This window comes from Callithrix jacchus, chromosome 7, assembly GCF_049354715.1.
Source record: "Callithrix jacchus isolate 240 chromosome 7, calJac240_pri, whole genome shotgun sequence".
In the NCBI taxonomy this organism is placed as follows: Eukaryota; Metazoa; Chordata; class Mammalia; order Primates; family Cebidae; genus Callithrix; species Callithrix jacchus.
Window position 1 is genome coordinate 96,377,706 of NC_133508.1, and position 21,926 is coordinate 96,399,631.

Below are 21,926 nucleotides of genomic sequence, written 5' to 3' on the forward strand. Positions count from 1 at the left end.
CTATAACTGTTGTGATCATTCATATTTTTAAAAAAGATTCTTAATGTGGTAAATTACATTTACTGATTTTTTTTTCCCTATGTTAAACTTTGTGTTCCTGAGATAAACCCTATTGGTCAAGGCATACTATCCTTTTTTTAGCTAAAGTTGGAAGAATTTTTGTATCCATCCTCATAATACCTGACCTCTGGGTAAATCTGGCCTCGTAGAATGAATTAGGAAGTATTTCTTCCATTTTGATTTTTCCAGAAGAGTTTATGAAGAATTGGTATTCTTTTTTTCTTAAATGTTATTGTAGCACTATTCACAATAACAAAGACGTGGAATCAATGTAAATGTCTGCCAGTGGTAGATTGGATAAAAAAATGTGGTACATATACACTGTGGAATACTGTGCAGCCATGAAAAAGAATAAGATCATGTCCTTTATAGTAGCATGGATGGAGAAAGCTGGAGAACATTATCCTAAGCCAACTAAAGCAGAAACAGAAAACCAAAAATACTGCATGTTCAAAAGTGCACAAAAGGGGAAATGACACTGAGACCTACTTGAGGGTTGGGGGTAGGAGGAAGGAGGATTAGAAAAAAAAAAATTAATATAAAAATGCAAACCTAAAGTATTTAAATAAAATTCAATTTTATTCAATTTGTTAAAAGTTTAATTGAATCTTATTAAATAAGTTTTAAAAAAATAAAGCCATTCATTATTCCAGAAAAAAACAAGCTGTTTAGTAGGATTCACTAGTGAAGCCATCAGGGCCTGGAGTTGTTTTGGGGGCAGGAGGTTAAATACAATGTGGTTTGATTGTATAGACATAGGAATGTTCAGGTTATCCATTTTCTTTTTCCCCAGCTTTATTGAGGTATGATTGTTGAATAAAAATTGTACATACTCAAGATATGCAACATGATTTGATATACATTGTGAAATGATGACCACAATCAAGCTAATTATCATATCACTTCATGTAGTTACTCTTCTTTTGTGGTGAGAATACTTAAGATTTACTCTCTTAGCACGTTTTAAGTGTATAGCAAATTATCAACTGTAATCATGTTGTATATTATATATCCAGAAATTTTTCTAATAACTGAAAGTTTGTATTCTTTGACCAATAACCTCTCCGTTTCCTCAATACCTGGTACTGCCATTGTCCTCTCTGTTTTTGTGAGTTGGACTTTTTTAGATTCTGTGTTTTTTAGATATCATGCAGTATTTGTCTTTTTGTGCTTGGCTTATTTCATTTAGCATATTGTACTACAAGTTCATCCATGTCCTGGCAAACGGCAGGAATCTTTTTTAAGGCTGAACAATATTCCATTGCAGATATATGTATAACATTTTCATTATTCATTCACCCATCTATGGACATTAAAGTTGTTTTCATATCTTAGTTATTATGAGTAAAGCTTCAGTGAACATGGGAGTACACTTTATCATACCAAGTAGTGATTTCATTTCTTTTGGATGTATATCCAGAAGTAATATTGCTCTATCATATAGTAGTTCTATTTTTAGTATTTTGAGAAACTTCTGTACTATTTGCCATAATGGGTTTACCAATTACATTCCCACCAGCAGTGTACAACAGTTCCCTTTTCTCCATATTCTCTTCAGTACTTATTCACTGATTTTTGATAATAGCTATCCTAATAGGTGTGAAGTGATTTCTCATTGTGGTTTTGATTTACACTTTGCTGATGATTGGTCTTGGTTGAGCATGTTTTCATATACCGATTGGGCATTTGTATGTAATCGTTAGGAAAATATTCAAGTTCTTTTCCCATTAAAAAAATCATGTTATTTTGTGTTAAATACATTTTTTAACATATATTTTGGGTTTTACGCCCTTATTGGGATATATGCTTTGTAAATATTGTCTACCATTTTAGAGGTTGCTTTTTAATTTTCTTGATTGTTTCCTTTGCTGTGCAGAAACTTTAATCTGATGTAGCCTCACTATTTTTGCTTTTATTGCCTATTCTTTTGATGTCCTATGCAAAAAATCATTGCTAAGACCAATGTCAAGGAGTTTTTTGCCTTCTAGGAGTTTTAAGGTTTCAGGTCTTATGTTTACATCTGTAATCCATTTTGAGTTGATTTTTGTGTATAGTATAAGGGTTCAATTTCACACTTTTGCATGAATATCCAGTTTTTCTAACACCATTTATGGAAGAGACTATGTTTTCCTCACTGTGTATTTTTGGTGTTTTTGTCAAAGAGTAGTTGATTGTATATGAGTAGTTTATTTCTGGGTTTTATATTGGTATCATTAGTGTATATGTCTCTTTTTATGCCAGCACCATCTTGTTATGATTATTATGGCTTTGTAATATAATTTGAAATTCAGAAATGTGATGTCTCTGTCTTTGTTCTTTCCCAAGATTGCTTTAGCTATTTGTAGTTTTTTGCGGTTCTATATAAATTTTATGATTGTGTTTTTCTGTTTTTTTTTTTTTTTGATAAATGTTACTGATATTTTGAGAGGAATTACTTTGAATCTGCAGATCACTTTGTGTAGTATGGTTATTTTAGCAGTATTATTTCTACCAATCATGAATGTGGATATCTTTCCATTTATTTGTGTCTTCTTAGTTTCTTTCATCATAGTGGTATAGTTTTCAATATACAGATCTTTCCCTTCCTTGGTAAATTTTTTTCTAAGTATTTTTTTCCTTTTTGATGCCCTTCTAAGTGGGATTGTTTTCTTAATTTATTTTTGGGATTGTTCATTGTTAGTGAAGAGAAATGCAGCTGAATTTTGTACATTGATTTTATATTCTGCAGCTTTATTGAATTAATTTATTCTACAGTTTTTTTGGAGTCTTTGGGTTGTTTTCTATATATAACATTATGTCATCTGTAAACAGGCAGTTTTATGCCTGCCTTTCCAATTTGGATGCCTTTCATTTATTTTTCTTGTGTAGTTGCTCTAGTTAAGACTTCCAATACTATGCTGAATAGTATTGTTAAGAGTGAGCATTCTCTCTTGTTCTTGATCTTAAAGTAAAAACTTGCAGCTTTTTAATGCTGAGTATGATGTTAGCTTTGGGCTCGTCATATATGGTCTTTATAATGCTGAGGTAGATTTCTTCTATGTCTAATTTGTTGATGGTTTTTATTGTGAACATATGTTGAATTTTGTTAAATGCTTCTGTGGAGTCTATTGAAATGATAGTATTTTTATCCTTTGTTCTGTGAATGTAGTATTTTACATTTATTGATTTACATATGTTGAACCATCCTTGCATTACAAGGATAGTTACCTACTTGATCATGGTGAATGATCTTTTTAATGTGATGTTGAATTTGGTTTGCTAGTATTTCTTTGGAAATTTTTGCATTTGTATTCATTGTGGATGTTGGCCTGTAATTATTTTTTCTCATAATGTCCTTGTCTAGCTTTAGTGTAAGGGTTATGGTAACTCTGGCCTCATAAAATGAGTTTGGAAGTATTCCTTCCTCTTTTAAGTTTTTTGTAAGAGTTCAAGAAGAATATTATTAATTATTTAAATGTTTGGTAGAATTTATACTCTACCCAATGCCCTGTGAGTTATGGGACTTTCTACTCTGGCTGTTTTGAGTGGAATTATTCCTGGTCTTATGTGAAGCCCACTGATTTGTTCACTGTAATCCTTTTTGGTGCTTCTGCCTCAGATTGTTTTCACATATGGATGCATTAGTACAGATGACTGATACTCTCCTGAATACTTGGGGAGTACCTTTGCAATTCTCTGGAATTCTTCTGTGCTGCTGTCTCCTCTCTTGCCCAAGATTCTAGCCTTTTTGCTCTCCACAGACTTTCAGCTCTGTCTTCTCAACTCATGGAGACTGCTGGATTTGGCCTATGTTCATACTTCCTGTGCCACAGTCTGCGGACATTTCTTAGGCATTAAACTTGAGCCACTGAAGGACTTAATCTCATTTTTTCCCATCTCTCTGTGATTATTATACTCTGTTACCTGATGTTCAATGTCATGAGAATCTGTTTTCTATTTTTTCCCAGTTGTTTTAAGTAGGGAGGTAAATATGATTCCTGTTACTGCATCTTGGCTGGAATTGGAAGCCTTCAACTAGAATTTTTGAGAAAAATATAAAGAAGGGACTATTTGAAGATCTGAGTAAGTGATTTTTCAGGTACTCAGGTACTAGAAGTAAAGGGGAACTTTTACTACTTCAGGGTGCTAAGAGCATGGTGAAGGAAGTATATCAGAGGGAAAAACATAAGATATACCTAAATTAGGATGATTTTCAAAAAAAGAACTATTGAGTAAAGTGAGAGCAAACTGAATGCCTGGATCTGGTAACAGTAAGATTGTTATATCCTTAGACCCAAAGCGGTGAGGGAAGGACTGGTTACCAGAACCCCAAAGGAGAAATCATGTGGAGAAGGCTGCCTGGAGAGGATCGTTATTTTAGCCCAAGAGAAGCAGCTGGCCCAGGCCAACTCTACAGGAAGGGAGCCCTGACCTTACTCTCCTCCTTTCTCTAAGCCTTCAGCTAGAGCACTCCATTGCTTAAACCCAACTAGAAGACAGAGGATTAGAGAGTCTTGACAGAAGATAAGAGAGTCTTGGAGTTTCATGCTATTGTTTCCAGGACAGATAGCTGGGAGAGAAGGTGAAGAATGGATATGTAGTCAGGGAGGGGTATACAGTGACATATGTATGGAGTGGGCTTAGAAAAGATAGGAAAATCAAATAAAAATTGTTCAAGCTAAATATACTACCAGTTCCTGAACCATCTAGATTTGGGGCTGAGCTATACGGAAATCCATTGCAGACTGGGCTGAGAGCTTAATAGTTTGGATTTTGCTAAACAGGCAGAGAGATTAAGAAAGAACTCAGTTACTGACTGGATATTGCAAGATGAAAATTGAGAGGAAGACAAGGTCTTTGCAATGAAGAAGATCAAGCACAGTGGCTCATGCCTGGAATCCCAGAACTTTGGGAGGCTGAGGTGAGAGGATTGCTTGAGCCCGGGAATTTGAGACCAGCCTGGCCAACATGGCAAAACCCCATCTCTGTAAAAAATTTAAAAATTATTATGCCATGATGAGTCATGCCTGTAGTCTAGCTACTCAGGAGGCTGAGGTGTGGGAGGATCACTCGAGCCCAGGAGGTCCAGGCTGCAGTGAGCTATAATTGCATCACTGCACTCTAACCTGGGTGATAGAGTGAGACCCTGTCTCAAAAAAAAAAAAAAAAAAAAAAAAATCAAGAGTGATTTAGGCAGATCAAAGTCAATCTACTTAACCAAATGTTGGGATTGTAGAATTATGTGCATCTTTGACACTTGAATAAGGCTATTTTTAGGATTTTTTTTAAAAGTTGTCACGTGCCATAGTAGAAAGAGCATAGGTTTGAAATCCTTCTCTGTTATTCACTGACTCTGTGACCCTGGCAGGTCACCTAATAGCTCAGAACCTTGGTTTCCTATCTAAAAGTTGCAGGAGGGATTAGGAAGGTCATCTACTAAGTCACTGGCACCATATCTTGCACAGAGTAAATGTTGATACAAAATTTATTGATGTAAGATGAGGGTTGGTTCAAAATATAAGTAAGTCTAAGAAACATTTGGATTCATATGAAGGTACATATTGATAAAACACAGATAACACTAATTCTAATGAACACTTGAGGGAAGAATAGTGTATTTGATGAGGATTAACTCAAAGCTACCCTTTAAAGACAGGTTGTGAAGACACCTCAGCTCCCTTTCCCTTCTCCCTTAAAGCACAGATTATTTTTCATGTTAGTGTCATAGATAGTTTGTTTCTATCAAGAACAAGTTATCCTTGTCAGAGATTAGATGCTGGGCTGGATGGGCCAGTGATGTGTCCTAGCATGTGTTGCATCCAGGGGGCTCCAGGAAGGTAGAGGGAAAAGGAAGACTTCCTGTGTGCTTACCATGTGCAGCTAGCTCAGCTTACCTCATCTGCATGCAGTGTCATGTGGAAACATGGGTGACTGAGCTCACTCTAGTTAAATATAGTCAGTGCCTCTTAATGCTGCTCCTTCTCTTTTTATTTTAGAAAAAAAGGCTATATTATAGAGGAAAGTTACAGGAACTGAAAATGTATAGCATGGAGAAAAGACCCAATAGGAGGTCATGAGAGTCATCTTAAAAAATTTAAAGGATAGCCCAAGTATAAGGATAAAAAAGGCTGTTTGGATTATCCTTTGGGATAAAAATTAGGACTAGAGGGTAGAAGCTATACCAAGCAGAGTTCAACTCAATACAGAGGTCTTCCTTTCTATTACTGTAATAGCTGCTTGTTGAGAACATTGAGACAGCACAGAGAGGGAAAGGTGAATGCCCTCCAAACCTCCACTGTATTTCTTTTTGCTGGATGTTACTGCAGTAAGCGGGTTTTGTGTGTTTTTCCTGAAATCTTTTATGATAGGTCTTTATGCAGTACAGTGGTTCTCAAACTCTAGCATCTATCAGGATCATCTGGAGGCCCTTTTAAAACATAAACTGCTGAACCCCACCCCAGCGTTTCTGAGTCAGTAGAGCCTGACTTTGCATTTCTACTAAGTTCCCTGGTAATTCTAAGACTACTGCTCTTCTAGAGACCACCAATGGCCCTGTTAAAACTTGAGAAAGTTAAACTTTGAGAACCACTGTATTGCATGAAGAAAATAGAGCTTTTGCTCTATTCTTTATTAAAGAATAATACAAATGGGGTTATACTGTACCATCTCAGAACTTTTTTAGTTAATAATATAAAAATTAGCAGCTTTTTTCTCATTCTTTTTAACAGCTACTGATGTATCAATTTTAGAAAGTCCTCTGTTAATAATAATTTAATTTGCTTCTAGGTTGGTTGTGGGTATGTTCTTGTATTTACAAAAAAAGGTTGTGGTGGATGTTTTTGTGTATCTTTTTGATGAGCCAGTGCATAAATTCTTAGAAGTTAAACTGTTGGGTAAAATACTTGATTTTAAAAATGGAAAGATAGTACCAAATTATTCTATCAAAGGTGGAGTCACTCTTCAATGAAAAGTGTATGAAACTGTCTGTTTCTCCATACTTTTGCCAAGTGGGTATTATCAAAATTTTCAATTTTTGCCTATTTGTTAGGTGTAAAATTGTATCTTAATATTGTTTTGATTTGCATTCCTATACTATTTGTGAGGTGAAGGATTCCCATGTATTTATTTTTCTGTGAATTGTAAGTTTGTATTCTTTGCGTTATAGGTAGAGGGAACAAAGCTTGAACAAAAACACCAAGCCTTCCTTTGAATAGTTTCTAGTAGTTTTGTAGCACTGGAGTATGAAGGTTGAGGTTAGGGAGAGAAGTAGGGAGTTAAGGTTAGAGAGGCAGGCAGGGGCCTGAGCTTAGAGGTCTTTGTGGGTCAAATAAAGATAATGGGCTTTATTTTGGGCAGAAGAAGATTTGGTGCTGTTTAAGCTTGTACTTTAGTTCATGGTACTTTTGACAGAGCCATGTTTGTGGGATGGTCAAGTCTAATGTTTAATCTTCAAATAATTCATTCTTTAGGCCTTTCACCTTTGGCCTTAAAGTTACCAGATCTGGGCCGAGCGTGCTGGCTCATGCTTGTAATTCCAGCACTTTGGGAGGCCAAGGTAGGTGGATCACTTGAGGTCAGGAGTTAGAGACCAGCCTGGGCAACATGGCAAAACCCTGTCTCCACTAAAAATACAAAAGCAAGTTAGTTGGGTGTGGTGGTGCATGCCTCTAATCCCAGCTCCTTGAGAGTCTGAGGCTGGAGAATTTCTTGAAACCCAAGAGGCAGAGGCTGCAGTGAGTGGAGATGCACTACTGCACTCCAGCATGGGTGACAGAGTGAGGAAAAAAGCTACCAGATCAGGCTTCATAAACAGGTAAACATAAGAATGGGCCAGAGACTTCAACCTGTCTGTGGCTTGGCATTGTCTCTAAGGAGGGAATTTTGCATGATCACATGGAGAATGGATTTTGTTGCTTTAACTGAAACTGTCCTCACCTCCTCCTGAATTTGCTGAGATCTGACAGCAGTCAGTAAGGTTGGTGGGTTCTTTTGTTGTTTTAATTTGAGTGACTTTCTGGGAAAAACTGTGGATTTTGGCCAATATGCTAATGATAACAGCATTGCTTTGAAGATCTGGTTCTGTAGAAGATCATTTTATAGTTAATTATGTCAGCAAATCAACAACAACCTCTTGAAGAAGAGAGCAATGAGCGGAGAAACTATATATATGTATACGTATACATATATATATATAGCTTTTTAATTATGCAGAACTCAGGTCAAGAATTCACATTTCAAAAGAAGGAGTCTGTGTAAGAACAAATCACTAAATTTGCATATCATTTTCCTCATTATGGGCCCACTTTTGTAATTGGCATATTAGGGATTACAATGAAATAACTCTGCATTTAGAATTAGGAAATAACTCCCCCTGCCCCTCACCATCTCCCTTTCTGTCTCCAGGGTCCTGGCACAGGAGTGAGAAACTATCACATTTAGACATCTGAATGTAGGGAACTCAGGGTGTCTGTTGGTTTTGTAGAAGATGGACTGACTCTGTTGATTCACTTGACGGGTGGACCCTCTCTTCATCTTCCTTCTCTTCTCAGTGTGTGTTCCTATTTAAATGGGGTCCCCTGCTCAGGAGAGAGATTGCCCCAAAGAGGAGCATGGGTCTTCAGCCACATGCCACATAGAAGGCTTGCTCATAATGCTGCTAGAACTCTCCAGAGGAAGAAAATTTTTAGGGTCTTTTTATTTTAAAAGGTATTTGGCTATTTTATATATTAATAATCCTCTCCTCCTCCACAGCCCAGTAATTCCCCTTATTACTACATTATAATACATTGTGCTTACAAGGAAGGTAGGGGCAGAGCATTTTCAGTTAACATTTAATGTTTCCTGTAGTAGGATTTATTGTGACATCAGATAGTCTGTATTAACTGGATCATGGAGAAGGCATTTCTAATGATCATCTGAGAGGGTTTCATAGGATTAACAGATGTGAAAGTTCATTCTGAGTGTGCCTAGGACACAGGCAGTTTGGTTAGTATGGAAGGCCAAGTCATTTCAGGGACGGGAGAAAGGGTTCAGCTCTGGCTGATACAAACCTGTTTTTTTTGTTTTTTTTTTTAATTCTTTTTAAAAAATATTTTACTTTAAGTTCCAGGATACATGTGCAGCACCTGCAGATTTGTTACATAGGTATACGTGTGCCATGGTAATTTGCTGCACCTATTGACCTGTCCTCTAAGTTCCCTTCCCTCATCCCTCACCCACCAGCAGGCCCTAGTGTATGTTGTTCTTCTCCCTGTGTCCATGTAATCTCATTGTTCAGCTCCCATTTATGAGTGAGAACATGTGGTGTTTGGTTTTTTCTTTCTGTGTTAGTTTGCTGAGGATGTTGGCTTCCAGCTTCATCCAGGTCCCTCTAAAGGACATGATCTCATTCCTTTTTAAGGCTGCCTAGTATTTCATGGTGCCTATATACCACGTTTTCTTTATCTAGTCTATCACTGATGGGCATTTAGGTTGGTTCGATGACTTTGTTATCGTAAACAGTGCTGCAATAAACATTGGATGTTGGCTTCCAGCTTCATCCATGTCCCTGTAAAGGACATGATCTCATATTTTTATGGCTGCATAATATTCCATGGTGCATATGTGCCACATTTTCTTTATCTAGTCAATCATTGGCGGGAATTTGAGTTGATTCTATGAGTTTGCTATTGTAAACAGTGCTGCAGTAAACATATGTATGCATGCATCTTTATAGAGAATGATTTATATTCCTTTGGGTATATACCCAGTAATGGAATTGCTGGGTCAAATGGTATTTCTGGTTCTAGAGCCCTGAGGAATCTCTGTACTGTCTTTCACAATGGTTGAACCAGTTTGCATTTCCACTAACAATGTAAAAGCATTCTTATTCTACAGCCTCAGCAGCATCTACTGTTTCTTGACTTTTTACTAATCACCATTCTGACTGGCGTGATATAGTATCTCATCATGGTTTCGATTTGCACTTCTCTAATGATCAGTGATGTTAAGCTTTTTAAAATATGTTTGTTGGCTGCATAAATGTCTTCTTTTGAGAAGTATCTGTTTATATCCTTTGCCCACTTTTTGGTGGGGTTGTTTTTTTCTTGCAAATTTGTTTAAGTTCCTTGTAAATTCTGGATATTAGACCTTTGCCAGATGGGTAGATTGCAAAAATTTTCCCCTGTTCTGTAGGTTGCCTGTTCACTCTGCTGATAGTTTCTTTTGCTCAGCAGAAGCTCCTTAGTTTAATTAGACCCCATCTGTCTATTTTGGATTTTTTTTGCAATTGATTTTGGCAAACCTGGACTTCAATATGGCTTTGTCCCTCTGTGGGCTTTGTGACCGTCAACAGGATATTGACTCTTTCAGCATTTCAGTTTCCTCATGTAGATGGAGAAAGAACATATACTTTGGTAGGTTTTATAAATGTGAGTTCCGCTCTCCTTTTCTCTTTAAAGGGAATAATGGCGTGGTAGGGCAACAGAAGAAGGCATTATAAACAAGTAAATAGTTGCTTTATTGGAACACAAGGGTTCAACAGAACACTTGGGAGGGAGTAAGCACAGTTTTTGGATGGTAGTATGAGAAAGCTGAAGTTTAATTTCTTTAACGGGATGTTTGTTGGTGGAATTTGGCAATGTCATTTGATTAGTCAGATTTTTCATCCATATCTTTAGGACCTGTTTTGTACATTTGGCTACAGCCAAGTTTGGATTTTATATTTCCCTTGTGACTACTGTTGGACATTACCTGTGTGGCTCTTGGAAGGTGTTGGTTTTTGGCCACCATTCAAGACTGTTTTACCATCCAAGACTGGCTCAGTTTGGATTCTTGTGGCTGCCACATTGTGAGGCATGCATAGGGATTTGGTAGGTTCTATCTTTTCTGCCTTTTGGAATCCAACTGTAAATTTAAAAGGATACCCAACTTTTCTACTGTCTTTCTGATTTGGTACCATGCCCCTCTTTCAACCACCTCTTGTTAGTCTTTAAAAATGGGCTCAGTAAAGAGATAAGAATCCTCCCCAAACCTGAAAAATACTGAGTTTCTGACCTACTAGGTCAGAACTGTTGGAACAGTAATGAAGGCAGTAAACTGGTACCTCCATTAACTCATTAACTTCTCTTCATTCTTTGGAAAAAGGAGGAGTTGGTATGGGATGCCTGGTTCCTAAAGTATGGATGACCAGAATTCTGGTGGCAGCATGAAACCACTTTACCTCCACATGCAGTTTTACTAGGTGCATTAGGTTTTGCTTGAAGTATATAAATGAGGTATAACTTGAGTCATCACGATTTGATTTTCAAAACTCAGGTCCTTACATTAATCTTAGTACATTCAGGCTGCTATGACAAAATACCATAAATGCAGTGGCTTATTTGCAACATAAATGTATTTCTTATGGTTCTGGAGGCTGGGAAGTTTAAGATCAAGGCACTGAAGATTTGGTACCTGGTGAGGACTGTCTTCTGGGTTGCAGACTGCTGACTTGTTGCTGTGTCCTCACATGGTAGAAGGGGCAAAAGTCTTCCTTGGGCCTCTTTTATGAGGGCACTAATTCCATTCATGAGGGCTCCTTTCTCATGACATCATCATCTCCCAAGGGTCCCACTTTTAATACCATCACCTTAGGGGTCAAAAGGCCTCACTTTTAATACCAACACATATATTTTTGGAGGACACAAGCATTCAGACCGTAACATTAGAATGTCAGTTTATTAAAATTAGAAATAATGTGCTTTTCAGCCTCTTATTCTTAGCATCCTGGCATAGTGAAAGCACTTAATATTGGTTTACTGGAAATCAAGCTATTAGATATGGTAAGAATGCCTAGGTGTGGATAACACATATTAAAAGATGTGGGTGTCAGCAGTTGCAGAAATGTGACACCATCTGAAATGCCTATCAGTCAATGAATGGATAAAGAAATTGTGGGGTGTGTGTGTGTGTGTATGGTGGAATATATCTGATGGAATACTACTCAGCCATAACAAGCAAGGAATTAATGGCATTCTCAGCAACCTGAATGGAATTGGAGACTATTATTCTAAGTGAAGTAACTCAGGAATGGAAAAACCAAACATTGTACGTTCTCACTCATATGTGGGAGCTAAGCTATGAGGATGCAAAGGCATAAGAATGACACAGTAGACTTTGGGGACTCAGCAGGAAAGAGTGGGAAGGGGATGAGGGATAAAAGACTACAAACAGAGTTCGTTGTATACTGCTTGGGTGATGGTGCACCAAAATCTCATAAATCACCACTAAGGAACTTACTCATGTAACTGAATGCAACCTATTCCCCAAAAATCTATGGAAATAAAAAAATTTAAAAATAAAATGGTGTCAGGAGGTGATTTGGTTTTGGAGGTGAAGGTTGATTTGAGGATCATACTTTGAGTAAGAAGGCTGTAGAATGTCTTTGGTGTTGCTATACTATTACTCCCAAGTTTTCCTTCTGTGCCTCCCAGTGCCATTGATTCTTTCTGATTATAAAGGAATTGCCCTTTTAAAAGTCTCTCTGTGCTCATTATTTCCTTTAGTCTTCACAACAACCGCTTGGAGTAGTGTAGAATTCATGAGTCTCATACCTGTGGAGAGAGGCATCAGTGAAGGGACTTGCCCAAAGTGAGTCAGTGGTAGACACAGGACAAGCATCAGGTTTCCTATTCTGAATTCAATATGGTGACCCTCACATCTTACTCTCTACCCTGTGGATATTGAAGATTTATTTTTTAGTGATGTGCAGAAGAAGTATCTTCATTTCTCCCAAATGCAGTGACTATTTATTCCATTCATCAGCTCCTTTTTGAGTACCTACTATATACCAAATTTATTTGTGTGTGTGTGCACTGGGGATACAGAGGTGGAGAAGATAGACCCATCTCATGTCCTCAGTTGTCAAGACACAGTCCTGCACTGCTTAGCAGGATAACTTCTGTACTCCTTCTTGGAGCTTCTTTTGAGAACTTCTAGGCTCAGAGACTGTGTGTGATATTGTTTTCTCATGTTCTATGGTGTCTGGGATCTTCAGAGTCTGTTAGCCAGCTGACTCAAGGAACCTACATGTCATGGGTCTCATATGTGAACTTCTTGGTGCTAGGGGTCTTGAGGTCTGTCCAGTTGGTGACAGCAAGCATTCCAGGTGTGAGTGGCTGACCCTCAGAGTAGAGAAAGGGTTTCGTTGGTTTGTGTTGTGTTTTATTTGGATTTACATCTGGGTCTCTTGGAGCTGACAATTTTTTGTAATCTGTTCCTTCTCTGGATTATGTTAATAGACTTTTCTGGGGCAGGAAGAATTTGGTGGATGTTATTTGTTAACCAAGGTATATGTCTGCTTTTTTTCTTCTCCCTCCTCTCATCAATCAAGGGATTTCATAGTTTCTCATTTTGTGCATTACTGAGGCTTCCACTTACCAGTTTAATTTCCTCCTTACCCCATCCTCCCTTCTGTTTTCTCTTCTCCTTCTCCCATTTCTTTGCCCCATTTCCTTTCTTTCCCTCTCCCCACCACACTTTCCTTTCCTTTCCCCCTCTTTTCCTTTTCTTCAGATTCTTTTGAATTGTCCTTGATCTGCAACAAGGAAGGTCCTTTGTTAGGCATTAGTGTTAGACATCAATGATGAATAAAGGATTATTCTGCTCTTCCAGGAGCTCGATAAGGGCCCGGTTCAGCTTCTTGGTATTCAGGGAATGGATTCCCTGCTTCCTTCCTTCCTTCCTTCCTTCAGATGCCACAAAATGAGCACTTGATTGAAAATATGCTTATACTCCTTTTTACAGAGTATGCCAGGCCACAGGTATGTCTAGATGAAAGATGTCTTGTGCTGTTGCTACAGACTCTAAAAGTTTGGGGAACCATGGCAGTGTTTGGGTTTCTTTTGAGTCAGTATTGGCAACCTTAAAACTTTTAGAATTGTCTCCCTTTGGAGTGAAAGGCTGAAAAAGAATTGAAGAGGAGGCCATAGAGATTTTCACAATTAGAGAGAAAGTTTTGGTTAGCAAGCTGGTTTTTTCTTTCTGTGTAGGGTTGATAGAGTCCATAGAGAACCAACTATCAGCTCTTCTCATTTAAAAATTTCCCACCGTCTTAGAGCATGTGGGAATTGTTGAAAGTGGTGTTCAGTCCTTTCTGTTAAGAAGACTGAGGTAGGCAAGCTTAACTCATTGTTCATCTTTTTTCTTCCCAATCTTAGCAATCCCCTGATTGCAGTATAACTAACCAAATAAATTGCACAGGACTTGTGTACATCAACTCCCAGCAAAGTCCAAAGATCAAAGTTGAAGAGGATATTGAATTCCTTCCCAGATTTCTGGGACACTGCTTCTGTGGACTGTCACCAAATAGATCCTGGAGGAGTGGCTCCTTAAGAAATAGGGTAAGCTCATCCACTCCTGGGGGCTTATCATCATAGGCAGCCATTTGAATGCTTCAGGGTGAAAGGAGGGGAAAACTAAAAGAACAATGCCCACATGATCGTTTTTTACCAGAGTATTTGTAGCTTGTACCCCCTTCTTAGGCTTGCTAAAATCTCTTTACAAAGGACAGCCCCCTATTTTCAGGTCCCCTTTTCCTTTTCTCACTCTGCATTTGAGCAGTTTTTACATTTGTTGAAGAATCAGCCACAAAGTCTGTGGTTTCCTGTGGCACATTTCTAACAATATTTATAAAGGCTGGTATGCAATGAACTGTGTAAATATTTACCATACAGAACAGTCTTTTGATCATAAATAGGGGCTAAAAGTCAGTCCAGTCCATGCTGGGGACTTGGACAGAGGGCTGTTTCCGTTCTTTGAAACGTCTTGTAGACTGAGAAGTTAGGAATGTCCCAAGACTTGCGCGCAGCACAGCTTGAATTTCTGTTATTTTTCTTTCTCTTTGCTGTCCACAGTCCGTGCCCTCATTTCTTTACACCTGACCACCCTCCTCATCCCTAACAGCTGTTTTTCTTTTTAGAGTATTTATCTTTGCCTAAAAAGAATGAAATGAAACCTCAGTTCCGACTCTCACTATTCATAATGCGGGCTTTGGAGTCACACCGACTTAGCCTCAAACCCCAGTCCCTTTGCTTCTTTGTCATGCGACTTTAAACAGCTTCCTGTCTGAGAACCTCACTTTCCTTAGCTGGGAAATGGGACTCATACTGCGACCTCACAGGGTTGTTATAAGGATTAAATGAAATCATGGAGTCACACGGTGATCTGCAGAGCAGAGCTTAATAGATATTCCTTGCTGCGTTTGTTGTTCTTATTGGAAGAAGTAATCAAAGGGTTTGGCTTTCACTTTTAGCTGGATATTGTGGAAGGAGCCCTAAACTTGCCTCAAGAGACTGTTCTGATGCCATTTACTGTTTGTATCACTTTGGGCAAATTACCCCACCCTGCTGAGGTATAATAAAGTGGTAATAGGTTTACCAAACTGATTGGGTTTCTGTGAATGAGATTACCATTGTGTGGGAATGAGTGACCAGATGAGGATCCTTATCCTTGTTTTCTTTAAACAAACTAGAAAAAGGAATAATGTTTTCCATTGTAGCAGTTACTTTACTTTTTGAAGCTAAGGGGTCCTGGTTGCATAAGGTTAGGAGTCCAGGACACAGCAGATCATACTCGTGACCCAGGAACAAAGGGCATAGACGGGGAAGAGCAGGGGATCTGTGTTGGAGAAAATCCTCTGCCAGAACTCACAGGTCAGATTTCAGGGAAGCTGCCCGAGGGCTTGAACGTCCCTGCTTTTAGGTTCCAGTTATGGAAATAATCACAAAGAGATCAGTTAAAACTATAATAATGTGAAAAGTGGTGAACCTGAAATATTCGGGTAGGTTCTGTTTCATAGAAAAACATGAACTAGTTGATGTGTGTGAATGATGCTCGGACAGTTTAACTATTTCCTGCATGGTGCCCTGGTAATATTTTATAGAAATCCATGGTTTTCTGGAAGCAGTCTACCTAGTGTTGTGGAAGGATCAGTCTCTGAAGACGAACAGCTTGGGTTCTGAGTCAGCCAACTTTAGGCACAGTAGTCAGGGTCTCCCAGCAAAGTCCTTGACAAATGGGCATTTAGTAAATAGAGGAATAGCAGGAGGTAGTGGAGCATCCTGAGAGAGGTTAGGGCTGATGGAACCAGAGGGAATGGATTGCCATCAACTGTATTACTGCCTAGTTATATGACATACTGGAGCAAGTTACTTTACCTGTCTGGGACTTATTTTCCTCATCAGTAAAATGGGAGTCATCATAGTTATTGTCTTCAAGAATTGTGGTCAGGATTAAAACTGGCATTGTAATCAAGCTGCTTAGCAGAATAGCAGATACATGGTAAACACATGATGAATTTTAAAGGCATTCATTCATTCATTGAGTCACAAGGACTTACTGAGTTCCTGCTGTATGCCAGGCACTGGGCTTACAGCTGTGACACAGGCGGCAGCTGGAATTAATTGTCTAATGATACAGCTCCACTCTCCATATGAAGTGGGGGCTCTCGTGAAAGGTAGGCTCCTTTCAGAAACCAGAACTGGAGCAAGCCCAGGGCCAACTATAGAGTAGAAATCTGCCTCCTTGGGTTTTACTGGAAAGGAATCAGGATGTGGGCAGGGTGGTAAGATTATGTATTTTTATCATCTGATCTCTTCATCAGAGAGGGAATCAAAAGTGAGGAACCCAGGTCTGAGCACCTGGGCCAGCCCCATGGGGAGTCTCTCTTGCCATCAGGGCTGGCTGGGGTAGAGACAAGCCTGGATGTTGGCTGGCCAGGTCTGTGTAAGCCAGGGTGTTACATAGATTTTTCATTTCCTATTATTTCCTTGTTTCTTCCTACCTGTTTATAGTAGTCTTGCAGAGGTCTAGCCAAGGGCAAAGAGTTGTTAGCATGCTGTATCAGTGTTAAGCAGCAGCACCCCTGGAGGTCTTTGCAGTGGAGACAGTGGGAAGCCAAGAGAGGGGATTCCAAGTCTAGTAAGCAGCTGTGAGAAGTTGGTAGAGGGAAGGCAGAGTGGCCAGCTTCAATCTTCCTCCTGTTTGCAGACAATAAAATGAGGAAACTTCAATCTTCCTCCTGTTTGCAGGCAATAAAATGAGGAAACTCTGAGTGAAGGCATTGTCCCTATTTTGTCAATCAGTGTATCCTTAGCAGGCTTCCTGGTGTCACTTCTGCATTTCTTCTGAGTCTCAGATGTCACTGATTGCAAGATGCACCATTATTTCTTATACCATGAAGTAAGGAAGGAAATGATACCAATTAATTGTAACATACCATTGATTGTAAAATTCACACTGATTTTAGAGAAGCTACATATGGAAATCTGAGTGCCTTAGAGTTAATAAAATGCGGTTGTTGCATACAGTAAGTATTTGTGAACTGGAAGAATGGGACATAAGAGATTTGAATAAGGTAAAACACTAGCACATATAAATACAAACTTAGAAATTCAAACTATTAAAGCATGGACCTGTTCATCCTCATTTCTGTTAATTCATTGATTCTGTTGTTCAATCAGTAAACATTTATTGAAAACATATTATGTGCCAGACACTGTGCAAGGAGCTTGGGATGCAGAAATCAATACGTTCATTTTTTTTTTCAGATTCAGTTAGGAAGACAGATATGGAAAGAAAAATAAAATTGTGATGCCAGAGTGGTGAGTTTTAAAAGCGAGCAGGGACACAATACTATGTTGGCATCCTGTGTATGTATGCAAGGGGAGAAAGGGAAGAGAGTCTTCTCCAAAGAGAGGTGATGGCTGACCTGGTCTCAAAATATAAGTCTGTGGTCACCAGGCAGACAAGAAAAGGAGAGAATTAGGAAGGGATGAGCAAAGGATGGAGGAGGCTTTTAGCAGTGTGGGGCAATTGAGAGCTTATGAGTAGTTTGAGGAGGTCTGTAGCCTGGAGTGAGAATGGACAGGACTATGTTAGGCAGGGCTGGGTGGTAGGCAGAGGGATCCCTCAGAGGGCCTGAGATGCTGTGCTGAGCCCCTGGGGTATATCACAGCCCAAAGCTGGTGGTTTTCAGTTGTTTTGAGAGAGGATCAAGCAGAGGAACTGCTGGGGGAAGGGTTGGAGGGTGGGGCAAGGGCGATCTTTGCTTCAACCATAGCATCTCTGTTTTTATCTGTTTTATTTATTTTCTTCAAATAATGGATTGAAGAAAAGTTATCACTGTTAAATAAAGGAATGAATGATTTGAAACCTGGTGCTAATGGTCATATGGATGTCCCCAAGGGGAATGTAAGCAAGGGAGTAAAGTTGAGATTACACACTAGTGGGGGCCTGATGAAGCTCTGATGAATGGAGCGAACGTTATTACTGTAGCTTCTCTATTTTATTTTTCACTTGCTCATGAGCCACAAAGCCAAAAGGGGGACAATACAGTTGGGAAAGCATTGCAATTAAGACAGAAGCAATTATTTTTAATGAAGTTGTTTTTATTGGTTCATTTGTTACTGGAATAAATATCTAGGAAGCAGTAACTGAACATCTGCTGGTTGGTTTTCTTTTAGAATCTCCAAGTTTGACTTGGCTAAGGAAACATTTTCTTTCTGAAGTTGAAGGATGCAGAAGGCTGCTCAGATTGAAATTAGACTCTGGGTGGTAAGACTGCCCTGAGTTCACCTGGAGAGTTGTAAGACATTCACCTGCTCAGTTGTCTTGGGGGCTTGTTCTTATTCTTTCAAAGGCCAATCTGTAAAATAAAATCCTCTATGAGATTCCGTATCATGCGGGCTAATCTGACCAAAGGGACTTAGAGCAGTCATGAAGGCCAAGGAATTCCTGAGTGTGCTCTGGTCAGATTTCCTTGTAACTCACAAGGGGTCTGTAAGGAAAACAGATTGTCTAACTAATTCCTGATCTTGTCTCCTCAGGGTTCCTTCCCAATTCCCAGTCACTTCATTACACAGCTGCAATATATTTGCCTCTTTTCCAAATCTATACCGAAAGCTTTGAGAAACAAAGGAAAGAGCATGAGACTTGGGATTGCATAAATGTGGGACTTTAGGTCTAGGCCACCCCTGCTTGAAGCTAAGTAAATTCCTTAACTTCTCAGAGACCTGCTTCTTCATCAGTGTTGTGTATATCATTATAATAATGTACATTTACTGTTTGAATGTATGAGTAGATCTAGCTAGCATTAAGCAAAAAGTTATCGCTTGGAGTCTCACTTTGACCACCTGTAAAATAGAGATGTAAATAGGCTCATTTTCTAGAGTCATAGTGAGAAGTAGAGGGGATGTATGTACTTTTCACAGTGCTTGCAAGTAAGAGGTACTCAGTAGGTAATTGTGGAATGAATGACTGACTAGGAAGACAAGATTCCTTTTCAGTACCGTGGCTCCTGTCCCTGTTGATTGAAATTCACTAAGAATAAATTCATCTCTGTTGCCTCCAGATTCTAAGTTCTCCTACCACTCTGTTCTTGTCCTTATAGCACTTATCAAAAGTTTGCCTAAATAATTATGTATGTAAATGCTTGATGTCTGATTCTTTTTCAAGAATGGAAATGCGTGTCTGAGGCCATATCTGTCCTGTTTAGATATGTAGCATGTAGCTCAATGTTTATTAGTATACTGTTAGCACTAAAAATGTTTGTTGGATGAATAAATAACAAATGGCTACCAGTTAGGTAGTGGTATCTCTTTTATTTCTACTTTTGAGATGTTTTGTGACTATCTTTACAGATCCACTTGGTCTTTATGTAGTTTTTACACTTGCTTACTGTAGGTGGAGGAACGGCAATGTCTGGTGGAGAACAGAAACCAAAGAGGTACTATGTGGGTGTGGACGTTGGAACAGGCAGTGTCCGTGCAGCTCTGGTGGACCAGAGTGGGGTCCTGTTGGCTTTTGCAGACCACCCAATTGAGAAGTGGGAGCCCCAGTTCAACCACCATGAGCAGTCCTCCGAGGACATCTGGGCTGCGTGCTGTGTTGTCACAAAGGTATGAGCAAAACTGACATTCTCTCCTTGCTTATGTTCCTACCTGCTGAGTGTTTGTTGTGTGTCCATCTGGTGCTGCAAACTATGTTGGGGTAACTTTAGATGCAGAGGTAAGCAGAACATAGGCCTTGTCCTTCAGAAGCTCACAGTCTAGTGGCAGAGACTGATAAACAGCTAACATATGATAAGAGCTGGGAGCAAAGTAACTATAGCTGGAGCTGGGGAAAGAGCTAACCAGAGGGGCTCAGGGAAGACAGGGCAGCTTCAGGTGTGACCAAATGTGGAAGAATTCACTGATCGATCATCTTACTAACATTTACCATGTCTTTAACGTGTGCCAAAGGCTGTGTAAAATGTGTTAACTTGCACTGTGTAAGTTGCATCTTCACATGATCTATAAAGGTGATACTATCACTGTGCCTCTTTTACTAAGGGAGAAATGCAGGCACAGAAAAGTTAGGTGACTTACTCAAGTTTACACAGTAAGTAGCAGAGGCAGGACTATAACAAAGCAGTCTGACTCCAGAGGTGCACTCTTTTTTTTTAATTATAAAAAATTTTAATTGTTTTTTGGGGAATAGGTGGTGTTTGGTTACATGAACAAGTTCTTTAGTGGTGATTTCTGGTATTTTGGTACACCCATCAACCAAGCAGTGTACAGTGTACCCAATGTGTAGTCTTTTATTCCTCACCACCCTGCCATGCTTTCCTCCAAGTCCCCAAAGTCCAATGTAACATTCTTATGCCTTTGCATCAGAGATGCATTCTTAATCAGTGGACTCTCCTGCCTTCCAAGTGGACCAATGAGGATGACATGAACTGCATTTTGGGCAGAGGGAATAGCATATGCAAAGGTCTGGTGGCATGAAAGCATGGTGTGTTCTGAGAAAGCAAAGAAGTCAGACTAGAGTGTCTCCCATATGTGCCAGGCATATATTCACCTTGAGTGGCCTTGGATTGGATGTATCCTGCTGGCTTGGGAAGGGATGGAATGCTGTACAATTTTTGTTTGTTTTTAAAGTTTCACTTGACTGTTTGATTTTATATCCTGGTGATCAGTAATGGCAGAGATCCTTTTGTCTTTTTTTCCATAGGGAAAAATTAAGTCCTGGATTCCTTCTTTTCCCTGTTCCTGGTTTATTTCCTTAAATATTCATGAGGTGCTTGGTAATTTGCAGATAGAAAGTTCACTATTCTGTCCCTATTGATCAGTCTGTTTAAACTTTAATGAATTCTGGGCTGCTGTTAGTACCCTCAGAGAAGAAGGCAGAGAGAGAAGGGAGTGGGTAGTCAGTACTGGAGGATTATACAGGAGTAAAAGAGGGATGCATCTTCTCCTCTGCCTGTTTAATTTTCCTCTGCCCTCCCCTCCTTTCTGCCCCCAATCTGGTAAGAATCTTCTCCTCTTTGCACTTGGGTCTTCTTTGTTCTTTTAACGTATAGACTTGCTTGCCATTAAATAAATTATCAAGAAGAAAATATAATCCCCTGAAGAAAAGTTACTTTAAAAAAGATCTTCTCTAAGTACGTACAGAGGTCTACTCTGGCTTAATAGTGGATTTTTAATCATCTCCTAGTGATGGCCAACTTATCATCTCTTTAAGCCCTGTTAGCTGCATAAGTACTGTGGACATTTGTCATTAGTAATGCTATCTCACTATAGCAAACCTGAATGAAGCTCTTGAGTCTTAGACGATTCTCCTCACATGGAGTATGGTTACGTGAGCATGTGCCAGAAGCCACAGGATAAATATGGTAAATCTATATGGAACATCATTGCTGGCGTGAGGCTTAAGGAGGGAAGCATTTCTACGTTAGAGAGGTAGGCGACCTGTTATAGAGCACAGATTCTGCAGCCAGACTGCCTGGATTGACATCCCTCTTCCAACGTTTATTAGTTTGTGATCTCGGACAAGTTACCAATGTTTCTTGCCTCAATTTCTTTATCTGTAAAATGGAAATGGTATTAGTA

General features: G+C 39.2%; 1 protein-coding gene across 23 annotated transcripts in view; it reads left to right on the forward strand.

Moving 5' to 3' along the window:
* The window catches only part of FGGY (FGGY carbohydrate kinase domain containing), a 439,267-nt gene that overhangs the window by 4,062 nt on the left and 413,279 nt on the right, over window positions 1–21,926 (forward strand). For 19 of the 23 annotated variants that reach the window (XR_008472954.2, XM_009001341.5, XM_002750883.5 and 16 more), the window contains exon 2: window positions 19,741–19,955. The exons of 1 other annotated variant lie outside the window; for it this stretch is intronic. Coding sequence is in view for 21 of the 22 variants with exons in the window: in XM_009001341.5 (XP_008999589.2) it covers window positions 19,741–19,955 (215 nt within the window). In the remaining variant the exon portion in view is untranslated. Of the gene's footprint in view, window positions 1–14,340; window positions 18,644–19,740; window positions 19,956–21,926 lie in introns of those variants that run through there. 3 more of the 23 variants (XM_078331999.1, XM_035251628.3, XM_009001340.5) reach the window with 3 other exon arrangements.